This window comes from Pectinophora gossypiella, chromosome 28, assembly GCF_024362695.1.
Source record: "Pectinophora gossypiella chromosome 28, ilPecGoss1.1, whole genome shotgun sequence".
In the NCBI taxonomy this organism is placed as follows: Eukaryota; Metazoa; Arthropoda; class Insecta; order Lepidoptera; family Gelechiidae; genus Pectinophora; species Pectinophora gossypiella.
The window spans coordinates 6380682-6402461 of NC_065431.1; the positions used below are offsets into that span (position 1 = coordinate 6380682).

At 41.0% G+C, this 21780-nt stretch overlaps 1 protein-coding gene across 19 annotated transcripts in view; it reads right to left on the reverse strand.

Moving 5' to 3' along the window:
* Positions 1-21780, reverse strand: part of LOC126379104 (mitogen-activated protein kinase-binding protein 1) — a 143183-nt gene that overhangs the window by 33913 nt on the left and 87490 nt on the right. For 18 of the 19 annotated variants that reach the window (XM_050027695.1, XM_050027709.1, XM_050027694.1 and 15 more), the window contains 9 exons: positions 16106-16265; positions 14690-14758; positions 14069-14173; positions 11483-11593; positions 10129-10308; positions 9309-9469; positions 2735-2870; positions 1691-1840; positions 388-503 (listed from right to left, as the gene is read on the reverse strand). In XM_050027695.1, coding sequence (XP_049883652.1) covers positions 388-503; positions 1691-1840; positions 2735-2870; positions 9309-9469; positions 10129-10308; positions 11483-11593; positions 14069-14173; positions 14690-14758; positions 16106-16265 — 1188 coding nt within the window. The remainder of the gene's footprint in view (positions 1-387; positions 504-1690; positions 1841-2734; positions 2871-9308; positions 9470-10128; positions 10309-11482; positions 11594-14068; positions 14174-14689; positions 14759-16105; positions 16266-21780) is intronic. The other variant, XM_050027711.1, reaches the window with a different exon arrangement.

Here is a 21780-nt window from a genome sequence, read left to right on the forward strand (position 1 = left end):
TTTACACAGACGCGTCAAACTTATAACACCCCGTCTCGTTTGTGCGTCGGGGGTTTAAAAAGAAATAATTACAAAAAGACCCTTAACTAAGTACATGGCAAATGGCGGCCTTATCCCTTAAAGCGATTTCTTCCAGACAACCATAAGGTAAAAATTGAAAGATTGCGGGTACAAACTATAAGTACAACTTACCAATAAATACATGCAAATAAATATTATAACATACATACAAATACGAAAAGAAAAGCAGAAGACGGCAGACAGTTTCAGTCCTTTGCTGTTCGCTTAAAAAAGGAAGAGGCGAAACGTTTATTGCGGATTGGTGGTGTATCCACAACATAAGGATGGAATGCCTGCCGAAGACTCCGAAGGTAGAAGAAGACTCACCGAACTCCAGTCTTGTCATCATATGATTTGCCCTTGTCTTTGTCGCTGGTGGCTGTGAGGTCCGCGTCCTTCAAGAACTTCAGCTCAGGATCTATGTACACCACTTTTGTCAACTCCTGGAACAAGCCATATCAAATATAAGCAAATAAACTCACATTCGCTAAGGAGTGTGTCTAAGAGCGTCTGAAAATACGTACGTTTAGTATCATCGTAACGAATACTGAGACGACACGAAAACACAAAAATAACTTGAATTTGGCGAAAGAATATCACAATCGTGGTCTGAATTCTGAATCATCCCTCAAAGTTTCCGATACGATGTCACTAACACCCTGTATACATTAAGTTGTGTAGATATTATAAGTTCGTTCCCTCAAAATAAGATGTTATTGTTGTTCAAATAAAGTGCAATATCGTTTGGTTATATAGGCTGTTGATGATGATCGTTTGGTAGAACGTTTGCCTTTCACTTTGAGGTCGCAGGTACGAATCCAGCACCGGCCTAAATCAATGATTGTCGAATGTGTTTTCAAATTCATGTTTAGATCATAAATGATTATCACATGCTCAGCAGTGAAGGAAAACGTCGTGAGGAAATTGGGCTGATTTTCCCTTCGCGGATGGCTCGGACTTAAAGTGCAAGTGCGGCACTGTTCCCCAAACGATGAAACATCTTACATCGTGTCCTGCGTGCCCGAACACCTGTACGCAGGAGGATCTGATGAGCGCTGCAGATAGCGCCATACTTGTTGCCAAGTTTTGGGCCGATACTATTTAGTTTGCCATCGACACGACAAGAAGATTAGAAAATAATCTATATGCAGTCGATTATCTGGCAACACTGTCTCGTGGTACTCACATCATCATCATCATCATCAATTTAAGAGCCACGCTCTTGCCGGTGCAGCATTCTCCATGCTACATTTTTAGGGAAAAATAGAGCAGTGGTTTCCCTCTTGCCTTCCGCAGTACTCTGTCTGACGCGAGTGGGATGGCGCCCGGAGTAGTCTATTCCAAAGCTGTACTAGGACTCCTGTCCTCCGCCTCTGAATAGTACTGACAGTTACTGCTGCCCTCTGTCAGATTCCAGGTTACAGTCCCTGTGACTTGCCCCTTCCGTCCTGCATTACCGTACCGATGGCTCCCATCTCTGCCTCTGCAACCGTCGAGGTCTTCACCCGTATGGCAAGGGTTCTACGTTATACCCCGTAGGTCTGGGTCCCTATCCGTTTCAGCCACCATCTGACTCCGGCCTACTGAAGTAAGAGAAGCATAGCTGGCAACACTGTCTCGTGGTACTCACGTTGCTGTATATGTTGGAGGGCTGGTGCTGCTTCAGCGTCCAGGCGCGCACGGTGTCGTCGCTGGAGCACGTCAGGAAGCAGCCGCCCGCGGACATGTCCACGCCCCAGATGCACGCCGAGTGGTACAGCGCCGAGTGGGACTTGCCCACCTGTGGACCAGACAATAGGTACAGATTCATCGTCACTAATTTAAGAGCCACTTGGACTTTTTATTATTATTATTATTTGAGAGTTGTCAAGGCCGGACTGAATACAGTCCGCGAGATCAATGCGACCTTGACAGATCTATTGTGACCTAAATCCCTACATTTAAAAATCCTCCTATAGACCGATCCGTTCGAAAAGATCCAACGTCTTTTTGGGAGAAAGCTCCATGACTTCCTGGGGGTTCATTATGTGGCCCCCAAGTGTACGGCTTCTACTATGTATGAGAGCCTCACAGCTGCACAGCAGATGTAGTGGCGTCTCATCTTCCCCTAAGCAGAATCTTCATAAGGGAGACTCGGTCAGCCATACAAGACGTTGCCACAGAAACGCTTTATAAATCATCTGATCAAGATGTGAAGGCGTGAAAGATGGACAAACAGACAGACACACACATACACTTTCCCATTTATAATATTCGTATGGAGCCTTCGTTTAACCTTCTAATTTAATGGATCGGGGTCCAGTGGTTGAGCGTTAGGCTCACGATCCGTAGGTCCCGGGTTCTAATCCCGGTGGGGAAATATCACAAAAATTACTTTGTGATCCCTAGTTTGGTTACGACATTACAGGCTGATCACCTGATTGTCCGAAAGTAAGATGATCCGTGCTTCGGAAGGCACGTTAAGCCGTTGGTCCCGGTTACTACTTAGTGATGTAATTAAGTAGTGGTTATATGAGCCATATCAGGGGCCTTTGGCGCCAGGGTTGATGAGGTTGGTAATCCTCCTCTCAACGCGAGAAATGAAGAAGATTTCATGGATAACAGATATGGGTTTGCATCTTTTATATTTGAATTTCCCTCATGAGCTACCCAAGAGCATCAACCAGCCACTCACCCGCTTAATGTCCCGGACATCCCACACGTAGAGGCTGTGATCGTTGTACACGCAGGTCAGTTTGTGGTTCCGCTCGTCGTAAGTAAGCGCCACGGCGTCTGGGTACCGCGCGTTCGGTGGTTGCGTGAACATATGGCTGTGGACAGAGATACATATTCAAATTCAAAAATATCTTTATTCAGTAGGTAACATAGTTACACTTTGAATCGTCAATTTTACATAACGAACGTCTCATCCGCCTAAAACTACTGCAGCTTCTCACAACCTGTATAGCCGGGGAAAAGAAGCTGCAAGGAAAACCTCGGCAGAGGGCCCTGGACGTTCTTTAAAAAAATAAATAATATATAAAATATTGTTGTACAATTGAGTAATTTAGCTGCCTATTATATATATATATATATATATATATGTAGGAACGGAACGACATCAGAACGAAGTATGAGCATGTGCGAAAGAGTAAGGGGATAAAAGCGTGAAGTATGAAAGAGACAGAGGATATTAGGGTAGGGTAATTTTTAAGATGGCGATAAGACGTTATACGGTGTAAAGGTCATTTGGAGAAAAATAAAAGAAGATATTGAAAAAGCCTGTTTAATTTCGATCATCACCCCACAATAATTTTGGGGGCTCGTCCGGGATCGAATGTGCGAGTTTTTCAAGTACATTCATCGGGGTGTGATCGGAATACACGACGACGAACAGTAACAGCACGCGGTGCGCACACGAGGCCATTGTGCGTGCATATCTTTTTTTCACGACGACTACGTGGTGCAGTGGCGTCCCGTCACGCTGTGAAAGTGGCGAATAAGGTGTTTGGATCTTTACTCCGGCAACATACGACGGAGGTTACCGACGACGACGAAGAACACGACTTGGACACCGGCTCCAAACAACGTGAGGGAGGAGGTGACGTGTCCCACGACGACTACGACGACGCAACGATGACTGGCGATGCAGGTGCAGGCCCCACGACGGGAACATCATGTACAGGTCCACGACAACACGTCGATCTCATGTTTGTTCAAGAAGCTATACCTAAGTTCACCGGCACGGACAAAATTTACCCTGTGTCTAGGTGGGCACAAGAAATTGAAGACAACTCGGAAATTTTCGGCCTGTCCCCAACGCAGCAGTTACTTGTAGCACGAAGATCTTTAATTTCTACAGCGGCGACATGGCTTCGGTCGGAAAAAACCTATAAGACTTATGAAGAATTGAAGACGGCATTATCTAAAGAATTCCCCGACCGGGTCGACGCAAAAGAAGTACATGAAATTATGAGTAATCGTAAGAAACGGAAGGATGAAAGCTGTTATGATTATATGCTTGAGATGAAAGCTATGGCAAAACGCGGTAAGCTAAAGGATTACGTGGCAATCCAGTACATAATTGACGGTATTGTGGATAGTGAATCTAACAAGATATTATTATACGGCGTCACATCGTATCCCGAGTTAAAAGAAAAACTGAAGTTGTACGAAACCTACAAAGAAAAAACAAAGAAAAGTTCGACTTTTATGCATAACGAAGATCGGAATAAACAGAGGAATATGCATACAAAAAGTGTACGGTGCTTTAATTGTGGACAACTGGAACATACATCGAATAATTGTCCACATCGAAATAAAGGCATGAAATGTTTTCGTTGTAACGAGTTCGGCCATATCGGAGCGAAATGCAAAAACGGAACGTCACGAAGTTTGTCAAGAACGGAGAAAGGAGATATCGCTAACGGCGGCAATAGCGGCTACAGCAAATATGACCCATCAGCGAAGCAGATGTACGTAACAACCAATGACGAGAAGCAAGCTGACGAATTCGACCAATCACAGAGCGTAGAATTCAACATGGCGGAGGTGACGGCTGGAGGTCAATCGGATCAATCTGTCAAACAAAACGTAAACAACTTGAAGAACGTGATTATTAATGGAAAAAATGTTAAATGTTTAGTGGATAGTGGTAGTGATTTAAATTTAATTACGTCAGGGCTGTTCTTTAGTTTAAATATAACTAGTTTTATGAAGGAAAGTATTACACTGACTGGACTAGGAGAAAAACAAGTAAGTTCACTCGGAAAGTTTATAACCTCAATTCAGATCGACAATCAAGTTTTGGAAAGCACTTTTCACATAGTATCAGACGATGTAATACCCTGTGAACTAATTTTAGGTCACGAATTTTTGAAAAATGTTGTGGTAGTTATTGATAAAGGGTCAGTCATGGTAATTCCACAGAATAATTGTTGGTTACAAAAAGTTTGTTGTGTTGTTAGTGAGGAGACCCCATGTTGTGTGTCTGACCCACAGATTAAGCGAAAGGTAGAAGAATTGGTGAGTAACTACGTTCCTGAGAGGACTAAGGAGGCTCCCATCGAGATGAAGATTGTCTTGACTGACGAGATTCCAGTTTCCCAACGGCCAAGGAGGTTATCACTAGTCGAGGAGAAAGAAGTTAAAAACCAAATAGGTGAGTGGTTGAACAGTGGTATTATAAGGCCTAGCTTTTCGGAGTATTCCAGCCCACTAGTTTTGGTAAAAAAGAAAGACGGTGGTATACGAGTATGCGTGGATTATCGTAAGATAAATTGTAAAATGGTGAAAGATGAGTTCCCTCTCCCCGTTATAGAGGATCACATAGATAAGTTGACTCAGGTTAAGGTTTTTAGTAAATTAGACTTGAAAAATGCATTTTTTCACCTGAATGTGAGCGAGGAGTCCATTAAATATACTTCTTTTGTGACACCCTCGGGGCAGTATGAATTTTTAAAAGCCCCATTTGGCTTGTCAATTTGCCCCAAATACTTCACTCGTTACATCAATATAATTTTTAGAGACTTAGTTGAGAAGGGTATTCTTTTAATTTTTATAGATGACTTATTAATTTTATCTAAAGACTATAATGAAGGACTGGAACGTTTACAAGAGGTTTTAAGGACCGCTAGTGAGTACGGTCTGGAAATCAACTGGAAGAAATGCGAGTTATTAACTACAAAGGTGGAATATCTGGGCCATGTGATTGAGAATGGAACTATAACGCCTTCCGATGATAAAATTAAAGCCGTAGCAAACTTCCCTGAACCAAAGACGCTTAAACAACTTCATTCGTTCATAGGACTTACATCTTATTTCAGGAAGTACATCGAGGACTTTGCATCAATCGCTGGACCACTGACAAAATTGTTGCGGAAGAACCAGAATTTCCAGTTCAACGAAGACGAACGAAATGCATTCCAGATTCTGAAACAAAAACTATGTGAGAAACCGGTTCTGAAGATTTATAATCCAGACTTACCTACAGAGCTGCATACGGACGCGTCAATGCATGCATACGCCGCTATCCTCATGCAACGAAGTCCCGACGACGGTGAGATGCATCCAGTGTATTACTCCAGCTGTAAGACGACTGAGAGCGAGAAAAAGTATACCAGCTACGAATTGGAAGCGTTAGCAGTCATTTCAGGTGTGAAGAAATTCCGTAAATATTTGTATGGAATACCATTCAAGATTGTGACTGATTGTGCGGCCTTTGAGATGACTCTACGGAAAAAAGAAATTAGTACAAGAGTGGCACGATGGGTATTACTTTTGCAAGACTTTGACTACACTGTAGAGCACCGATCAGGATCAAAGATGAGGCACGTAGACGCTTTAAGTAGAGTTCAGTATTTCACAGGACTCATAACGAGACAGCTGCATGAAAGAGTCAAAAGAGCTCAGGAAAACGATGAAGAACTGAAAGCTATTATGGAATTACTCCAGGAAAAAACTTATTTAGACTATTTTGTGGAAAATGGACTGCTATACAAAACCCCCCAGAAGCTACTGGTAATACCAAAAGGGATGGAAACTGAAATTATACGTAGAACTCACAGCATTGGACATTTCGGGAAAAGGAAAATGATAGACCTGATAACCAAAGACTATTATATAAAAGATTTACTTAAGAAAATAGAAGACTTCATTCTAACATGTATACCATGTATACTTGCTACCAAGAAGGAGGGGAAACAGGAAGGTTTCCTAAACCCCATTGATAAGAAGGGAGTGCCATTATCAACACTACATCTAGACCATGTTGGGCCGCTCACTGAAACAAAGAAGCTCTACAATCACATTCTAACTGTTATTGATGGTTTTACGAAGTTTGTATGGATTTATCCAACTAAGAGCACGACTACAAAGGAAACTTTAGACAAACTTAAACTTCATCAGCAATGTTTTGGTAATCCTTCAAGATTTATAACCGACAGAGGTACCGCTTTCACAAGCAACGACTTCAAGGAGTACTGTAAGAATGAAAATATAGAACATGTGACAATAACAACAGGTGTTCCACGAGGAAACGGCCAGGTGGAAAGGGTACACAGGATCATTATATCAGTACTTACAAAGATGTGTATTGAAGAACCAGGGAACTGGTACAAACATGTAAACAAGCTACAAAGGGCTATAAATTCCACTTACCAGAGGAGTATTGCAACAAGTCCATTTGAACTATTAATAGGAACAAGGATGAATATGAAGGAGGAAGCACACATCCTGGAACTACTAGAGAGAGAAAGCAGTGAAGACTACATGGCAGAGAGAGAGCAATTGAGAGAGGCTGCAAAAATACAAATTTTAAAGGTGCAAGAAGAAAACTGTCGTACTTATAATAGAAAGAGAAAGCCAGCGCGGGAGTATGAGGTAGGTGATTTGGTTTCTATAAAGAAAACTCAATTTGCTGCAAATTCTAAATTGAAGCCGAAGTTTCTAGGACCCTATCGAATCGTAAGTGTTAAAGGTAGAAACCGTTATGATGTGGCAAAGGTAGACAATATGGGGGATGGTCCTAACAAAACTTGTAGCTCAGCAGATTTCATGAAACCGTGGCCTCAACCGTGACTGATCTTATTATCAAATATAATTATTTTTTATTGCAGTGTTTTACATTTGTGTGTATTTTATTGACTGTCGTGCGAACTCGCATAGAATGAAGTTAGTTTTTCCAACGTAAATAAGTGCTCAAGGTACTGTTAAAATTAAGAAAAGTGTTAGTTTTCATATTGGTTTCACTGTAAGTGTTTTAGGTACTTAATGCTATAATTAAGAATCTAAGTGTTAAAGATTTTTTGTTTTATTCTAATTCGTCTTAAGTAGTGTCATGATTAAGAATTTAAGCGTTAGTTTTTCATATTTGTTTCATTCTAATTGTTTATGTAAGGTTAAAATGAATAATTTAGGTGTTAAGTTTTCCCATGTTCATGTTTCAACCTAAGCTGCTATATAAAGGTTTTGTTTGTATTGTTGAAAAGTTTAAAATGTTAAAAATATAAAAAAAGAATAGAATTAAGAAGTTGGTAATGTTATTGGTATCTAGGATAATTTAGAATAGATTAAAGATTTTGTTTGTATGTAATCTCAGTATATAAGAGTAGCATGACTGGGGTCAGTCATGGAGAGGATGGCCGAATGTGTAGGAACGGAACGACATCAGAACGAAGTATGAGCATGTGCGAAAGAGTAAGAGGATAAAAGCGTGAAGTATGAAAGAGACAGAGGATATTAGGGTAGGGTAATTTTTAAGATGGCGATAAGACGTTATACGGTGTAAAGGTCATTTGGAGAAAAATAAAAGAAGATATTGAAAAAGCCTGTTTAATTTCGATCATCACCCCACATATATATATATATATATAATAGGCTCACTAAAACTCACGCCCGTAATCCCTAATGGGGTGGGCAGAGCCACAAGTAATCAAAGACAACTTGCAGCCACTGTTGATACGATGTCGTAAGCTGGATATGATGAACCTTATGGTGATAAGGGATCAGCCTATCGCCCATAACTTTAGTCCATCATGTTAGAGGACGCAATCCCTCTGTCGGTTTTTACGACATGCCCGGGAAGACAAGTAGCTGAACGTTTTCTATGTTTTTTATTTGCTCCCAGAACAGCATAGAAGCAACAGAGATATTTAATTGGGAATTCTGTGGTCCCGTGGACAGACACTGTGGTCCTGTACAGTCATGAGCAATACAATGTACCCACTTTAGGACTCTGTCGCACTAACACATTTGACATTTAGTGAGACTTACAGTTCAATTTGTCAAAACAGTTAATGTGACATGGTACCAAAGTGTATACATATTAATGCTCGTGACCGTACATAGTCACTGTGGTCTCGTGGATAGTTACTGTGGTCTCGTAGATAATCACTGTAGGCCTGTGAATAGTTACTGTGATCGATACATAAGTAATTATTATTGAATGTGTTCCTCTAGTTATTAAATAACTTGTAATGTATAATTGATTTAAAAGATGTGTTGCTGTTGCAGTTTCTTGTCATTTCTTCTCCTCAGCCATAACACCTTGCGATTTGACGTAATTCCTGTGTATAGTCACTGTGGTCCCGTGGATAGACACTATGGTCCTGCGGATAGACACTGTGGTCCAGTAGATAGACACTGTGGACCTGTGTATAGTCACTGTGGTCCCGTGGATAGACACTGTGGTCAAAATTCAAGAACACTCAACAGTAGCGACACCTGGTGGCAGAAATAGGCAGTTGTCATGGTCATGTATGCCGCCTCACCTGATGTCGGCGCCCTGCGCCACGTCCACACCGAGGTAGTGCGCGCGCGGCAGTGTGGTGATGTACTGCAGGGTCTCCGGCGCGAACACCCGCACGATGCCTTCTGCGCACCCGACGAAGATGTATTGCGACCCTATCGCCATGCAGTTCGCTGAGGTCGTCTGTGGAAGGAAATCAGAAATCAGGATCGTTTATTCAACGTAATTACATACATACGAGTACATGCCGCCGATACGATTGAAGACTAAACCAAGACCGAGGGGGTGAGGTAAATCTAGCTCGGCCACTGGTGGGGAGCGGAGGGTTGCCGTTCTATGCGTAGTGACAAAAGTCGCGGAGGTTTAGTCTTCAATCGTATGGCGTCAGACGTCACACACAGATGCGCGTGTATCAGCGTTGCCAGACATCATGATTTGCGCGGGCGGATGGCACAGGCAAGTGTGGACTGGCCGCCTGCCTGGCCTGCGCGTAATGAAGGAAATCAGTGAGCAGGTAGTGAGTAACGTTACGTGCGTAATTACAATTAAAATACATTTTCTATAGATATTTTTGCTATCTATTGTCACGTAAACGTAATTTGAACTCAAATTAAAAGATAAATATTCAAAACCTTTTTATTATATACGTTTTTTTACTATGTCCCGCTTTCGACGAAAGAATCCCGCTTTTTTCACTCAAAAAGTTCCAAAATCCCGACTTGGCAAGAAAAAAACAAGAAAAAAACTGGCAGCCCTGGCGTGTTAACGTCAATGTGTAGTGTCTGCGTAAAACGAGGTGTGTTGTATGAAGTGTCCGGGGTGTGACATAAGGCAGCGCTTACCCTCAGCTCGACCCACTTGTCCAGCAGCCTCCTGCTGTTGAACTGGCACAGCAGGCCGCCGCGCGTGATGACGTAGGCGCTGTCCTCGCCGTGGCGCGCGCACACCACGTCGCAGAACTCGTTGTCCTTCTGCGAGCCCAGGATAGCCGAGCGGCCCATCAGGGGCACCGGCTCCTTGATCTGGACAAAGACAGGTTCATTTTTAACATCATCATTCATTTTTTTTATCCCGTTGGGAACAAATCACAAAAATCACTTTGTAATCCCTAGTGCGGTTAGGACATTACAGGCCTCGCCTTTAGAAAACCACGTAAGTGCTTTTAAAAAAAACATAACTAAATTATGTAGTATTTATTTTTTAATTTCAGACCATAAGGCCCATACGCCTAATTCGAACGCAGGTTCGAATCCAGCACAGGTCTAAACCAATGATTGTCGAATTTGTTATCGAATTCATGTTTGGATCATAAATGATTATCACGTGCTCAGCGGTGAAGGAAAACATCGTGAGGACACCCACATTCCCGAGAAATGCATTTCGGAGGTATGTAACCTAACCTGTATTGGAAGGTCAGACAGGCAGTCGCTTCTGTCAGGTAGAATGAAATTAATTATTATGTGATCACCCTCGAATAGAGAGACATAATAAAGCAGTCATTATCTGGATCCCGTGTTTGATTACCGCGCCCATCCTTTAATACATGGCGCAGCCGGTTAAGTTTCCTTAAATAAGTGATAACAACAGCATAATGGATAGTGTATTATCACCGCCGTCTACGTTTTGTTTTGATCAAAATGCATTAGACTTAGCGTCGGGAGGTCTGAGCGAGAATTGGTCAAAATGGAAGCGAAGTTATGAGATCTACAGTAAAGCGTGTGAAATTGATAAAAAGCCAGCAGATATACAGTTTAATATATTATTACATGTTGTGGGGGAACAATGTCGCGATATTTTGGAACAATTAACGGAGAAAGTTACAACTGCGGCAGACGTGTTGAAAAAATTAGATGGGTATTTTACAAAGAAGAAAAACGTAACTGTGGAGAGACACCGGTTTTTTAAGCGCGATCAACAGGAAAACGAAACAATAGAACAATACATATTTGAGTTGCGTAGATTAGCGCAGACGTGTGAGTTTGGAACATTGAAAGATGAATTAATAAAAGATCGACTAGTTTGTGGCGTGATTAGTGCAGAAAAACCGGTAAAAAACCGGACCTGTCAAATCTTCAGGTTAGGTAAGCGGACCCTGTGAGAAACGGGATAATGCTAAGGAGATGATGAATCCGTTTATAACTCACTAATATGTTATGCAATAAAGAATGATAGATTGATGGATCGTTTGATAGCTACCTTGGCATTCCTGGAGTACTCGAGGTACCAGAACTTGACGTGTCTGAAGCCGACGGTTACGAAGTAGTTGCCGCTCTCCGAGAAGCTGACCGCCTTCACACGGGACGACACCTGCAAATAATAATAATATGTTGCCGTAAAAACACCTCCTCCAACCCGCAGTGGAGCAGCGTGGTGGAGTATGCTCCATACCCCCTCCGGTTGATTGAGGGGAGGCCTGTGCCCAGCAGTGGGACGTATATAGGCTGTGTATGTTATGTATGTAATAATATGTTTATAAGATCTTCTTGCCGAATGTATACAAATAAATGATTTTGTATTTATTTATTATGGTGTGTCAACACCAGTACATACACAAACACACAAAATATAATACACATAGGAAAAGTTGCGGTATGCCTGCCAATTATAGACGCACACAACACTGATAATGAAAAGTAAAAACTAAAGTTAACAAATTAAAAAGAACAACAATCTATACTTATAATAAATCTGTAGAGAGGTCAATTCTGTACATTAAATATTTTTTCAAAATAACTATCAGGGGGTGATAAGTGATCGATACTGATGCCAAAAATGCAATCAGTAAAATTTTTGTCTGTCTGTCTGTCTGTCTGTCTGTCTGTCTGTCTGTCTGTATGTTCCTTATAGAAACAAAAACTACTGGACGGATTTTAATGAAACTTGGTACAATTATTCTTCACACTCCTGGACAGGTCATAGTATACTTTTCATCACGCTACAATCAATAGGAGCAGAGTAGTGAAGGGAAATCCTTTTGTATGAAAAATCTAAACCACTCAAGTTAGACGTTTGAAATTTGGCATGCAGGTACCTTAGATACCGTAGAGGTGCACTAAGAAAGGAATTCCCGAAATTCCTACGGGAATGGGAATTAGCGGGAAAATCCTTTTGTATGAAAAATCTAAACCACTCAAGTAAGACTTTTGAAATTTGGCATGCAGGTACCTTAGATAACGTAGAGGTGCACTAAGAAAGGAATTCCCGAAATTCCCACGGGAACGGGAATTAGCGGAAAAATATTTTTGTATGAAAAATCTAAACCATTCAAGTTAGATGTTTGAAATTTGTCATGCAGGTACCTTAGATACCGTAGAGGTGTACTAAGAAAGGAATTCCCGAAATTCCCACGGGAACGGGAATTAGCGGGAAAATCCTTTTGTATGAAAAATCTAAACCACTCAAGTTAGACGTTTGAAATTTGGCATGCAGGTACTTTAGTAAACTTAAAGATTAGTTGCAACAGGATATTACAAAATTCCCACGGGAACGGTAGTTAACGGGAAAAAACATTTGTATGAAAAAATCAAATCTAAATAAAAGGAGAAACTGACTGACTCAGTGACTGACATATCAACGCATAGCCTGAACGGCTAAATGTAGGCATTTGAAATTTGGAAGGGACATAGCTTAGGTACCGTAGAGGTGCACTAAGAAAGGAATTCCCGGAATTCCCACGGGAACGGAAATTAGCGGGAAAATCCTTTTGTATGAAAAATCTAAACCGCTTAAGTTAGACGCTTGAAATTTGGCATGCAGGTACTTTAGTTAACTTAAACCTTAGTTGCAACAGGATATTGCAAAATTCCCACGGAAACGGGAGTTAGCGGGAAAAAAACATTTGTATGAAAAAATCGAAACCGCGTAAGATAGATGTTTTCAATTCAATTCAATTAAATTATTTATTGCATTCCATGTAGTACAATGGGGTGTTACATAGGCATAGGAACTAAAACATGGACCCTGTAGGGCACAGCAACGTTGAAGGGAAGAGAGGAAGTGTGTATTAAAATTAAAACTCAATGAACAATCAATTAAAAAAAAATCAATTCAATCAATTGATTCAATCTAGCATGCATGCATACCTTAGTAAATATAAAGTTTATTTTTGGCTGTATTTTGAAAAATGGGAGTTATTGGGAAAAAAAATGTATGAAAAAATCTAAACTGCATAAGTTAGATGCTTGAAATTTGATATGCACTCCCACACACACGAAGATCTCTCTCTTATATAACACGCCACGCGGACGAAGTCGCGGGCAAAAGCTAGTTGAAAATAAAATTTGAAAAAAAAAAAGAAAAAAAAGATCGTGTAAGCTTTGTTTAAACAACGTTTAAACGGTATGAAAAAAATAAAACGAAAACTAAAACTATTGCAAAATAAAACTTAGAGATAGGTGAGTAAGTACATAAAATTATAAAATTACTTACATAAAATTAATAGTGGTGTGGGATCAGTTTCAGCATTTTACTTTTAAATTGAATAAATGAAATGAATATTTGTACAGTACATTACTTATTTCACTAAATCTTTATTTCTATTAAGACACATTACAATTTCGAAATTAAAATCAATATTATGTATATGTATATATATTATATTATATTTTAATCTTGATTTTTAATTTTAATTTCTAATTTATATTTTTTATGTATTTGTACTTTTTATTTTTTAACATTTTTTGTATTTATTGTTTATTATTATTTATTTTTTTCTATGGATTTTATTATGGTCTGAAAATAAATAATTTGAATTTGAATTATGTCCATTAGTGGGCAACTCACCTTATTACTGGCCAGCTTGAGGTTGGCCCGCCAGTCCCACACGTTGACTATCATGTCGTGCTGGGAACCCACCGAGACTAGATACTTGGATGATGTTGAGAACGCCTGCAAATGTCAAGATTCATGTATTAGCATAGACAACATAACGACCTCCGTGGTCCAACGGTTGAGCGTTGGGCTCACGATCCAGAGGTCCCGGATCCGAATCCCGTTGGTACATATCACAAAAATCACTTTGTGATCCCTAGTATGGTTAGGACATTACAGGCTGATCAAATGATTGTCCAAAAAGTGAGATGATCCGTGCTTCGGAAGGCACGTTAAGCCGGCCCCTGCCATGGCTCATGTAACGACTACTTACTTACATCAGTAAGTATTAACCGGGACCAACGGCTTAACGTGCCTTCCGAAGCACGGATCATCTTACTTTCGGACAATCAGGTGATCAGCCTGTAATGTCCTAACCAAAATAGGGATCACAAAGTGATTTTCGTGATATGTCCCCACCGGGGTTTGAACCCGGGGCCTCCGGATCATGAGCCGAGCGCTCTTACCACTAGACCAAGGAGGCCATTTCATTGTAGCTGTATAGTTCCCAAATAAACAAAACACAACACTCACAACACAGTTGACCCCATGCGTATGCCCTGGGAACTCAGCTATCTGGACGGCCCCCGACGCGGACGGGTCCTGGAACAAAACGTACAAAGATTAGAAAATACAAGACAATAATTAAAACACATAATAACGGGTTCTTACCGCGTTTAAAGCAGGGATATGAGACTCCCGATATTTCGACGCTGTTGCAAGTGCCATGATCACGGGATAACTGATCTTTCACAATGATTTATCAATTATAATTTCAATAAATTACATAATAGGTTTTATTATTTTAGAGAGCCGTGGTAGCACAGTTGGCAGAACGCTTGCTTCTCACTTTGAGGTCGCAGGTTCGAATCCACTACAGGCCTAAACCAACGATTGTCGAATTTGTTTTCGAATTCATGTTTGGATCGTAAATGATTATCACGTGCTCAGCGATGAAGGAAAACATCGTGGGGAAACCCAGAGAGCCCTCAGCGCCACATACTGTAAATATACAATAAATCACGTCAAAAAAGAGAAAATTATTATACAATGTTAGTGATATTATAACAAAAAATTCGCGGGGATGATTCAGGGCACGATTTTGAATTGACATCGAGTCGATAGAGTTATATAAAGCGAAGGTTGGTGGTAGAGCTGGCAGAGCAACACCTAGGACGTACATTGACCAAATTGGAGATGTCCTTAGAAAAGGTTCAGTCGATCTGAACCGGCGTGCGTGTATGAAACAATTGACGAATGTGGAGGAAGCAAGAGTAGTGTGTCAGGATCGAAGCAGATGGAATTCCATAGTTTCCGCTTACCCCGGTGGGAAATAGGTATTTCTGTATGTATGCATAACATAAACACACTATCGTATCCCAATTGGCGTAGTCAGAGATACATCCATCGCAAGATGAACTAAGTACCCACACCTCACCGAGCTTTCTGTTAGACCAACGTGATAGGTGAGCCGTATCGCCGTCTATAATGGACGAGACGATTGTGTTAGTGAAAACTGAGAAGTGTGTCAGGATCGAAGCAAATGGAATTCCATACACGGTGGGAAATAGGCGTTAGTTTATGTATGTATGGAGTCGAATGTTGCTTTTTAACCCCCAACGCAAATACGACGGGGTGTTATAAGTTTGACGTGTCTAGGTATGTGTCTGTCTGTGGCATCGTAGCTCCCAAACGGATGATTCGATTTTAATGCGATTTCTTTTGTTTGAAAGGTATATCAGTCGAGAGTGCTCTTAGCTATATTTGGTGGAAATCGGTTCAGGTCTTCAAGGTCATCATGTCGTTTGTAAGCATATGTGGGATAAGTTATTTTTTGCTTTTTATAGGGTTTAGCATTTTGAACCTTTTGTCATAATAATTGAGTACTTTTTTTTGGTCGGGGGTTATTTTAAATTTTATTTTATTTTATTTAAGTAATCAAGGCATCACCTGTAGGTCCCACACTCGCACGGCAGGGGCGTGCCCGCACTCTCCTGTGGCGAGGTACCGCCCGTCCGGGCTGAAGGCGACACACGTCACCGACTTGCGCGACGCGTTCAGCACGTGCGACTGCCGGTTCTTGCGCACGTTGTACAGGACCACTGTGCATCTGGAATTAGAAAGGGTACAGCTTAGTTAGTGTGATTGGGTCTCTTCTCCTTCTTCTTATCCTGTGGTGGAATACCAGCCTCATCAACCCTGGTGACAGGGTTACTATTGAGCCACCAAAGGCCCCTGACATGGCTCATGTAACGACTACTCACTTACATCAGTAAGTAGTAACCGGGGTCAACGGCTTAACGTGCCTTCAGAAGCACGGATCATCTCACTTTCGGACAATCAGGTGATCAGCCTGTAATGTCCTAAGCAAACTAGGGATCACAAAGTGATTTTTGTGATATTTCCCTAACGGGATTCGAACCTGGGATCGTGAGCACAACGCGTACCCTATAAGGCAAGTGTCACACATAGTGGTAAACCGTACTACAGTATCGCATGTGTTTAGTTAACGCCATACCGTGAGAACGAATACTTATAGTTAACGCGACCACGACGCACATACTAATAAGACGACGGGATATGGTCGGTTTATTGTCATGAGAGGAGCGGAGGGAGTATAACATAACATAACTAAAATATAATATAATCAGTGTTGCTTCCTTCAATGTCATGTCATGGCCAGATCATAGAATTGATCATTTCATGATGTGCTCGATCATTTCATAGTACCGAACATTTCGTAGAGCCGTAACGCCGTCTATAATGGTCGAGACGACTGTGTTAGGGAAAACTGCACTTCATCATCACCAGCCCATTAACGTCCCCACTGCTGGGGCACGGGCCTTCCCTATGGATGGATAGGGAGATCGGGCCTTAAACCACCACGCGGGCCCAGTGCGGATTGGTGGTTATTAACGACTGCTAATGCAGCCGGGACCAATGGCTTAACGTGCCTTCCGAAACACTCGAGATGAAAACTTTTGTTTGTGGTCACCCATCCTATGGCCGGCCTTTGCGAAAGTTGCTTAACTTCAACAATCGCAGACCGAGCGCGTTTACCGCTGCGCCACCGAGCTCCAATTGGGATATAGTTATGAGCTTATGTGTGTGGTCTTGTTCTTCCCAATCCCGCTCCCCGCTCCGCTCGCCGCTTCGCTCATCACCTAATCGTACCCCAAACAGATTCTCCTCGCATGATAAACACTGCTGTTTGCATTGTGCTGACATATTCTTAGGACGTACTTGGTGACTGTTACTTATCCAAATCTTAATATATTTGCTATTGTTTGTCTATAATTATATGGAATTTAAAACTTAAGAATCCCATCACGTTGGTCTAACAGAAAGCTCGGTGAGGTGTGGGTACTTAGTTCATTTGACGATAGACATAGATTGATAACAAATTCAAATTCAAAAATATCTTTATTCAGTAGGTAACATAGTTACACTTTGAATCGTCATTTTTTACATAACGAACGTCTCATCCGCCTAAAACTACTGCAGCTTCTCACAACCTGTATATATACATACATACATACATAAACTCACGCCTATTTCCCACCGGGGTAAGCAGAGACTATAGAATTCCATTTGCTTCGATCCTGACACACTTCTCTTGCTTCCTCCACATTCATCAATCGCTTCATACACGCACGCCGGTTCAGAGTAGATCGTATTGAACCTTTTCTAAGGACATCTCCAATTTGATCATCGTAAGTCCTTCTCGGTCTTCCTCCCTGCCTTCCTCCCTACCTGTATATATAAAACATAAAAAAGCCTATATGCGTCCCACTGTTGCGCTGGTATATTTAAAACTTGATTAATATTATAATCGTAGAAACAATGTAATTGTACAATTTTCCATATCAATAGTATCGATTAGGTAAATAATTTTGAACCTAAGAAATGAATCGACTATACAATACAATACAAATACAAACAAAAAATGACAAAAAGACTCTTAACTAAGTACATGGCAAATGGCAGCCTTATCGCTTAAAGCGATTTCTACCAGACAACCATAAAGTGAGGAAAAATGTAAAAATTGAAAGACTATTCGCATTTTTATTACACCACATAGCATGGACACCGCCTATATTAACGATATGGCCAAACGTTGATTGAAATACGTTGACGTTTCAACGATATGGTCAACTTCAGTTGGCTATTTCATGAAATGGTCTTCCGGGGTACAGTCATGAGCAATATAATGTGCCCACTTTAGGACTCTGTCGCACTATCATATTTGACATTTAATGAGACCTACGGTTAAATTTGTCAAAAAAGTTAATGTGATGTGGTACCAAAGTGTATACATATTAATGCTCGTAACCGTACTGGTGTTATGCTATGTACGGTCACGAGTACTAATATGTACACTTTGAAACCATGTCACATTAACATTTTTGACAAATGAAACCGTAAGTCTTATTAAACGTCAAATATGATAGTGCGACAGAGTCCTAAAGTGGGTACATTATATTGCTCATGACTGTAGGTAACTCGAGCCATTCCCTTGCCAGTGCCCTATGGTAGTAAACCCATTAGCCCATGACCAGTTGCGGAAACGGATTCGAGAAACAATACAGTCAACGACCTGACCTCTCATTTGTTGGCCATCAGCTGATTTGTGGAGCTATTCTTATGTTGAGCGTTGGACTCACGATCCGGATGTCCCGGGTTCGAATCCCGGTGGGGACACATCACAAAAATCGCTTCGTGATCCCTAGTTTGTTTACGAAATTACAGGCTCGTGTGGGTTGAGAGGTGGATTACCAACCTGATCAACCCTGGTGTCAGGGTTACTATTGAGCCGCCAAAGGCCCCTGACACGACTCATGTAACGACTACTTACTTACATCGGTAAGTAATAACCGGGACCAACGGCTTAACGTCCCTTCCGAAGCACCGATCATCTTACTTTCGGACAATCAGGTGATCAGCCTGTAATGTCCTGACCAAACTAGGGAACACAAAGTAATTTTTGTGATATTTCCCCATCGGGAATCGAACCCGGAACCATGAATGACGGACAAACAAACAGACACATACACTTTCCCATTTATAAAAATAGTATGTACAGTTTGTACATTTATAATCAACAACGTAATAGTTCGTTAAAACACCACTAGATGGCGTATAAAGCTCTTACATACGATAATCATAACCATAATACTCAAACAAATTACTTTCCAATTATGCAAGTCGATAGATTGAATGGGTCCATTCACCATACAACCCGATGGGGTCACCGATCATATCGGCGTAACAATGACTTAATGATGAACATAATTGACGTATTATGACGTCAGTCTGGATGTCTGTTTGTTTGTGTCATACATACATACATAAACACACGCCTATTTCCCGCCGGGGTAAGCAGAGACTCCATCCAGCAGAGAGAATTCCATTTGCTTCGATCCTGACACACTTCTCTCGCTTCCTCCACATTCGTTCGTTTCATACACGCACGCCGGTTTAGGGTAGATCGTACTGAACTTTTCCTAAATCTCCAATTTGGTCAATGTATGTCCTCCTTGAAAGTTTGTAGGGAAATACTGTCAAATTCAAATATATCTTTATTCCGTAGGCAACATAGTTACACTTTGAATCGTCAATTTTACATAACGAACGTCTCATCCGCCTAAAACTACTGCAGCTTCTCACAACCTGTGTAGCCGGGGAAAAGAAGCTGCAAGAAAAACCTCGGCACAGGGCCCTAGACGTTCTTTAATTTATTTATTTTTTTAATTTATTATTGATTAAATATACATTCCCATACAAAAAGTATTTACTAAGTTTCTGTATTTTAAGTTACAAATAAACTTAAATAATCATTTACCAAACTTTTTTATATGTAGTTTCTAATAATAAGTAATAAAAAGAACATTTAAATAGGTAATTGTCAATAGCTTCAGATCCAGAGTAAACCTGAAGAATATAGGAAGGGTTTATAATATTTTTTATTGTTTGTAGGTTCTCTAGACCTTCAAGTAGTGGCAAAAAGGTGTAGAGCTCATTTAGCTTATTTTTTCTATGACAAAAATAATAATTTCGATCACCGAATGATGCTACACTTACGCCATCTATTGTAGCCGAAACGTTTATAGTGAGGGTCCCAACACCCTTAAGATGGTCATGATGATGAACCTTGAAAGGTTTAAATACATATAAGATTGACTATAATTATATATTATTAATGGTTGAACTTTAAACATCATTTACTTTTCAAGTCATCAAGGTTCGAAAACGTAATTAGTTTGACATTTGCAATAATAATTCATATTCAATGACATCTCAGAATTATAACACAACAGCGCAAGACTATAACCCAATTGGGGTAGTCAGAGGTCATCCATCGCAAGATGAACTAAGTACCCACACCTCACCGAGCTTTCTGTCAGACCAACGTGATAGGTGAGCCGTATCGCCGTCTATAATGGTCGAGACAACTGTGTTAGTGGAAACTGCACTTAAGGTAAACTAATAACAATAACAGTATTATCGTGTGGGTTGTGAGGTGGAATACCAACCTCATCAACCCTGGAGTCAGGGTTATTACTGAGCCTTTGACATGGCAAGAAGAAGTCCGGTGCCGGAGTTCTAACCAGCACTTCTTTAAAGACACTTTTTTAATCTATAATCAAATTGCTATACTTTCCCTAGAGGGTTGAATGAACTTTGAACAAAAGCGCATATTAGCCGCACCCTTAGCGCCGCTGGCGGTGTATGGACGCGCCTTAAATCGATACCGTTTTAAAACCACCCTACTTCATAAACTAATGTAGTTTCATGTCTGTTATTAACTTATTAGACACTGCTAAGTTCTGCTGAGCCGTGGTAGCTTAGTTGGTAGAACGCTCGCCTCTCACTTTGAGGTCGCAGGTTCGAATCAAACACAGGCCTAAACCAATAATTGTCGAATTAAAAATAAAAATACACACTTTTATGCATATCAATACAAGAGTTTTTCTTTTAAATACCGACACTTTCAAAGTAAAATGTTCACCTATTATATTTTCAATGAGTTCGTGTGTAATTGTGTATGCAAGTCTATTATTAAATATAACAAAGCAGTCAAGTGCGAGTCGGACTCGCCCATGAAGGGTTCCATAGCAGCAAGAAGATTCTACGTTCGATATGTTAGCAAACTCTACAACTTTTATTTTTTTTTTCTTATAAAACGTAAATATTAGTAACATACCCAGTTTTAATCAGTAAATTTCCTTTTTTGAAATTGCCAACAGATATACGTCATCATCATCACCAGCCCATTAACGTCCCCACTGCTGGGGCACGGGCCTTCCCTATGGATGGATAGGGAGATCGGGCCTTAAACCACCACGCGGGCCCAGTGCGGATTGGTGGTTATTAACGACTGCTAATGCAGCCGGGACCAACGGCTTAACGTGCCTCCCGAAGCACGGAGGAGCTCGAGATGAAAACTTTTTTTTTGTGGTCACCCATCCTATGACCGGCCTTTGCGAAAGTCGCTTAACTTCAACAATCGCAGACCGAGCGCGTTAACCGCTGCGCCACCGAGCTCCTCCATATATGCGTACTATCTATTATTTCGAACGTGAACCATTGGGTTCACTCCATCACGTCTACCCACGTTATCTATG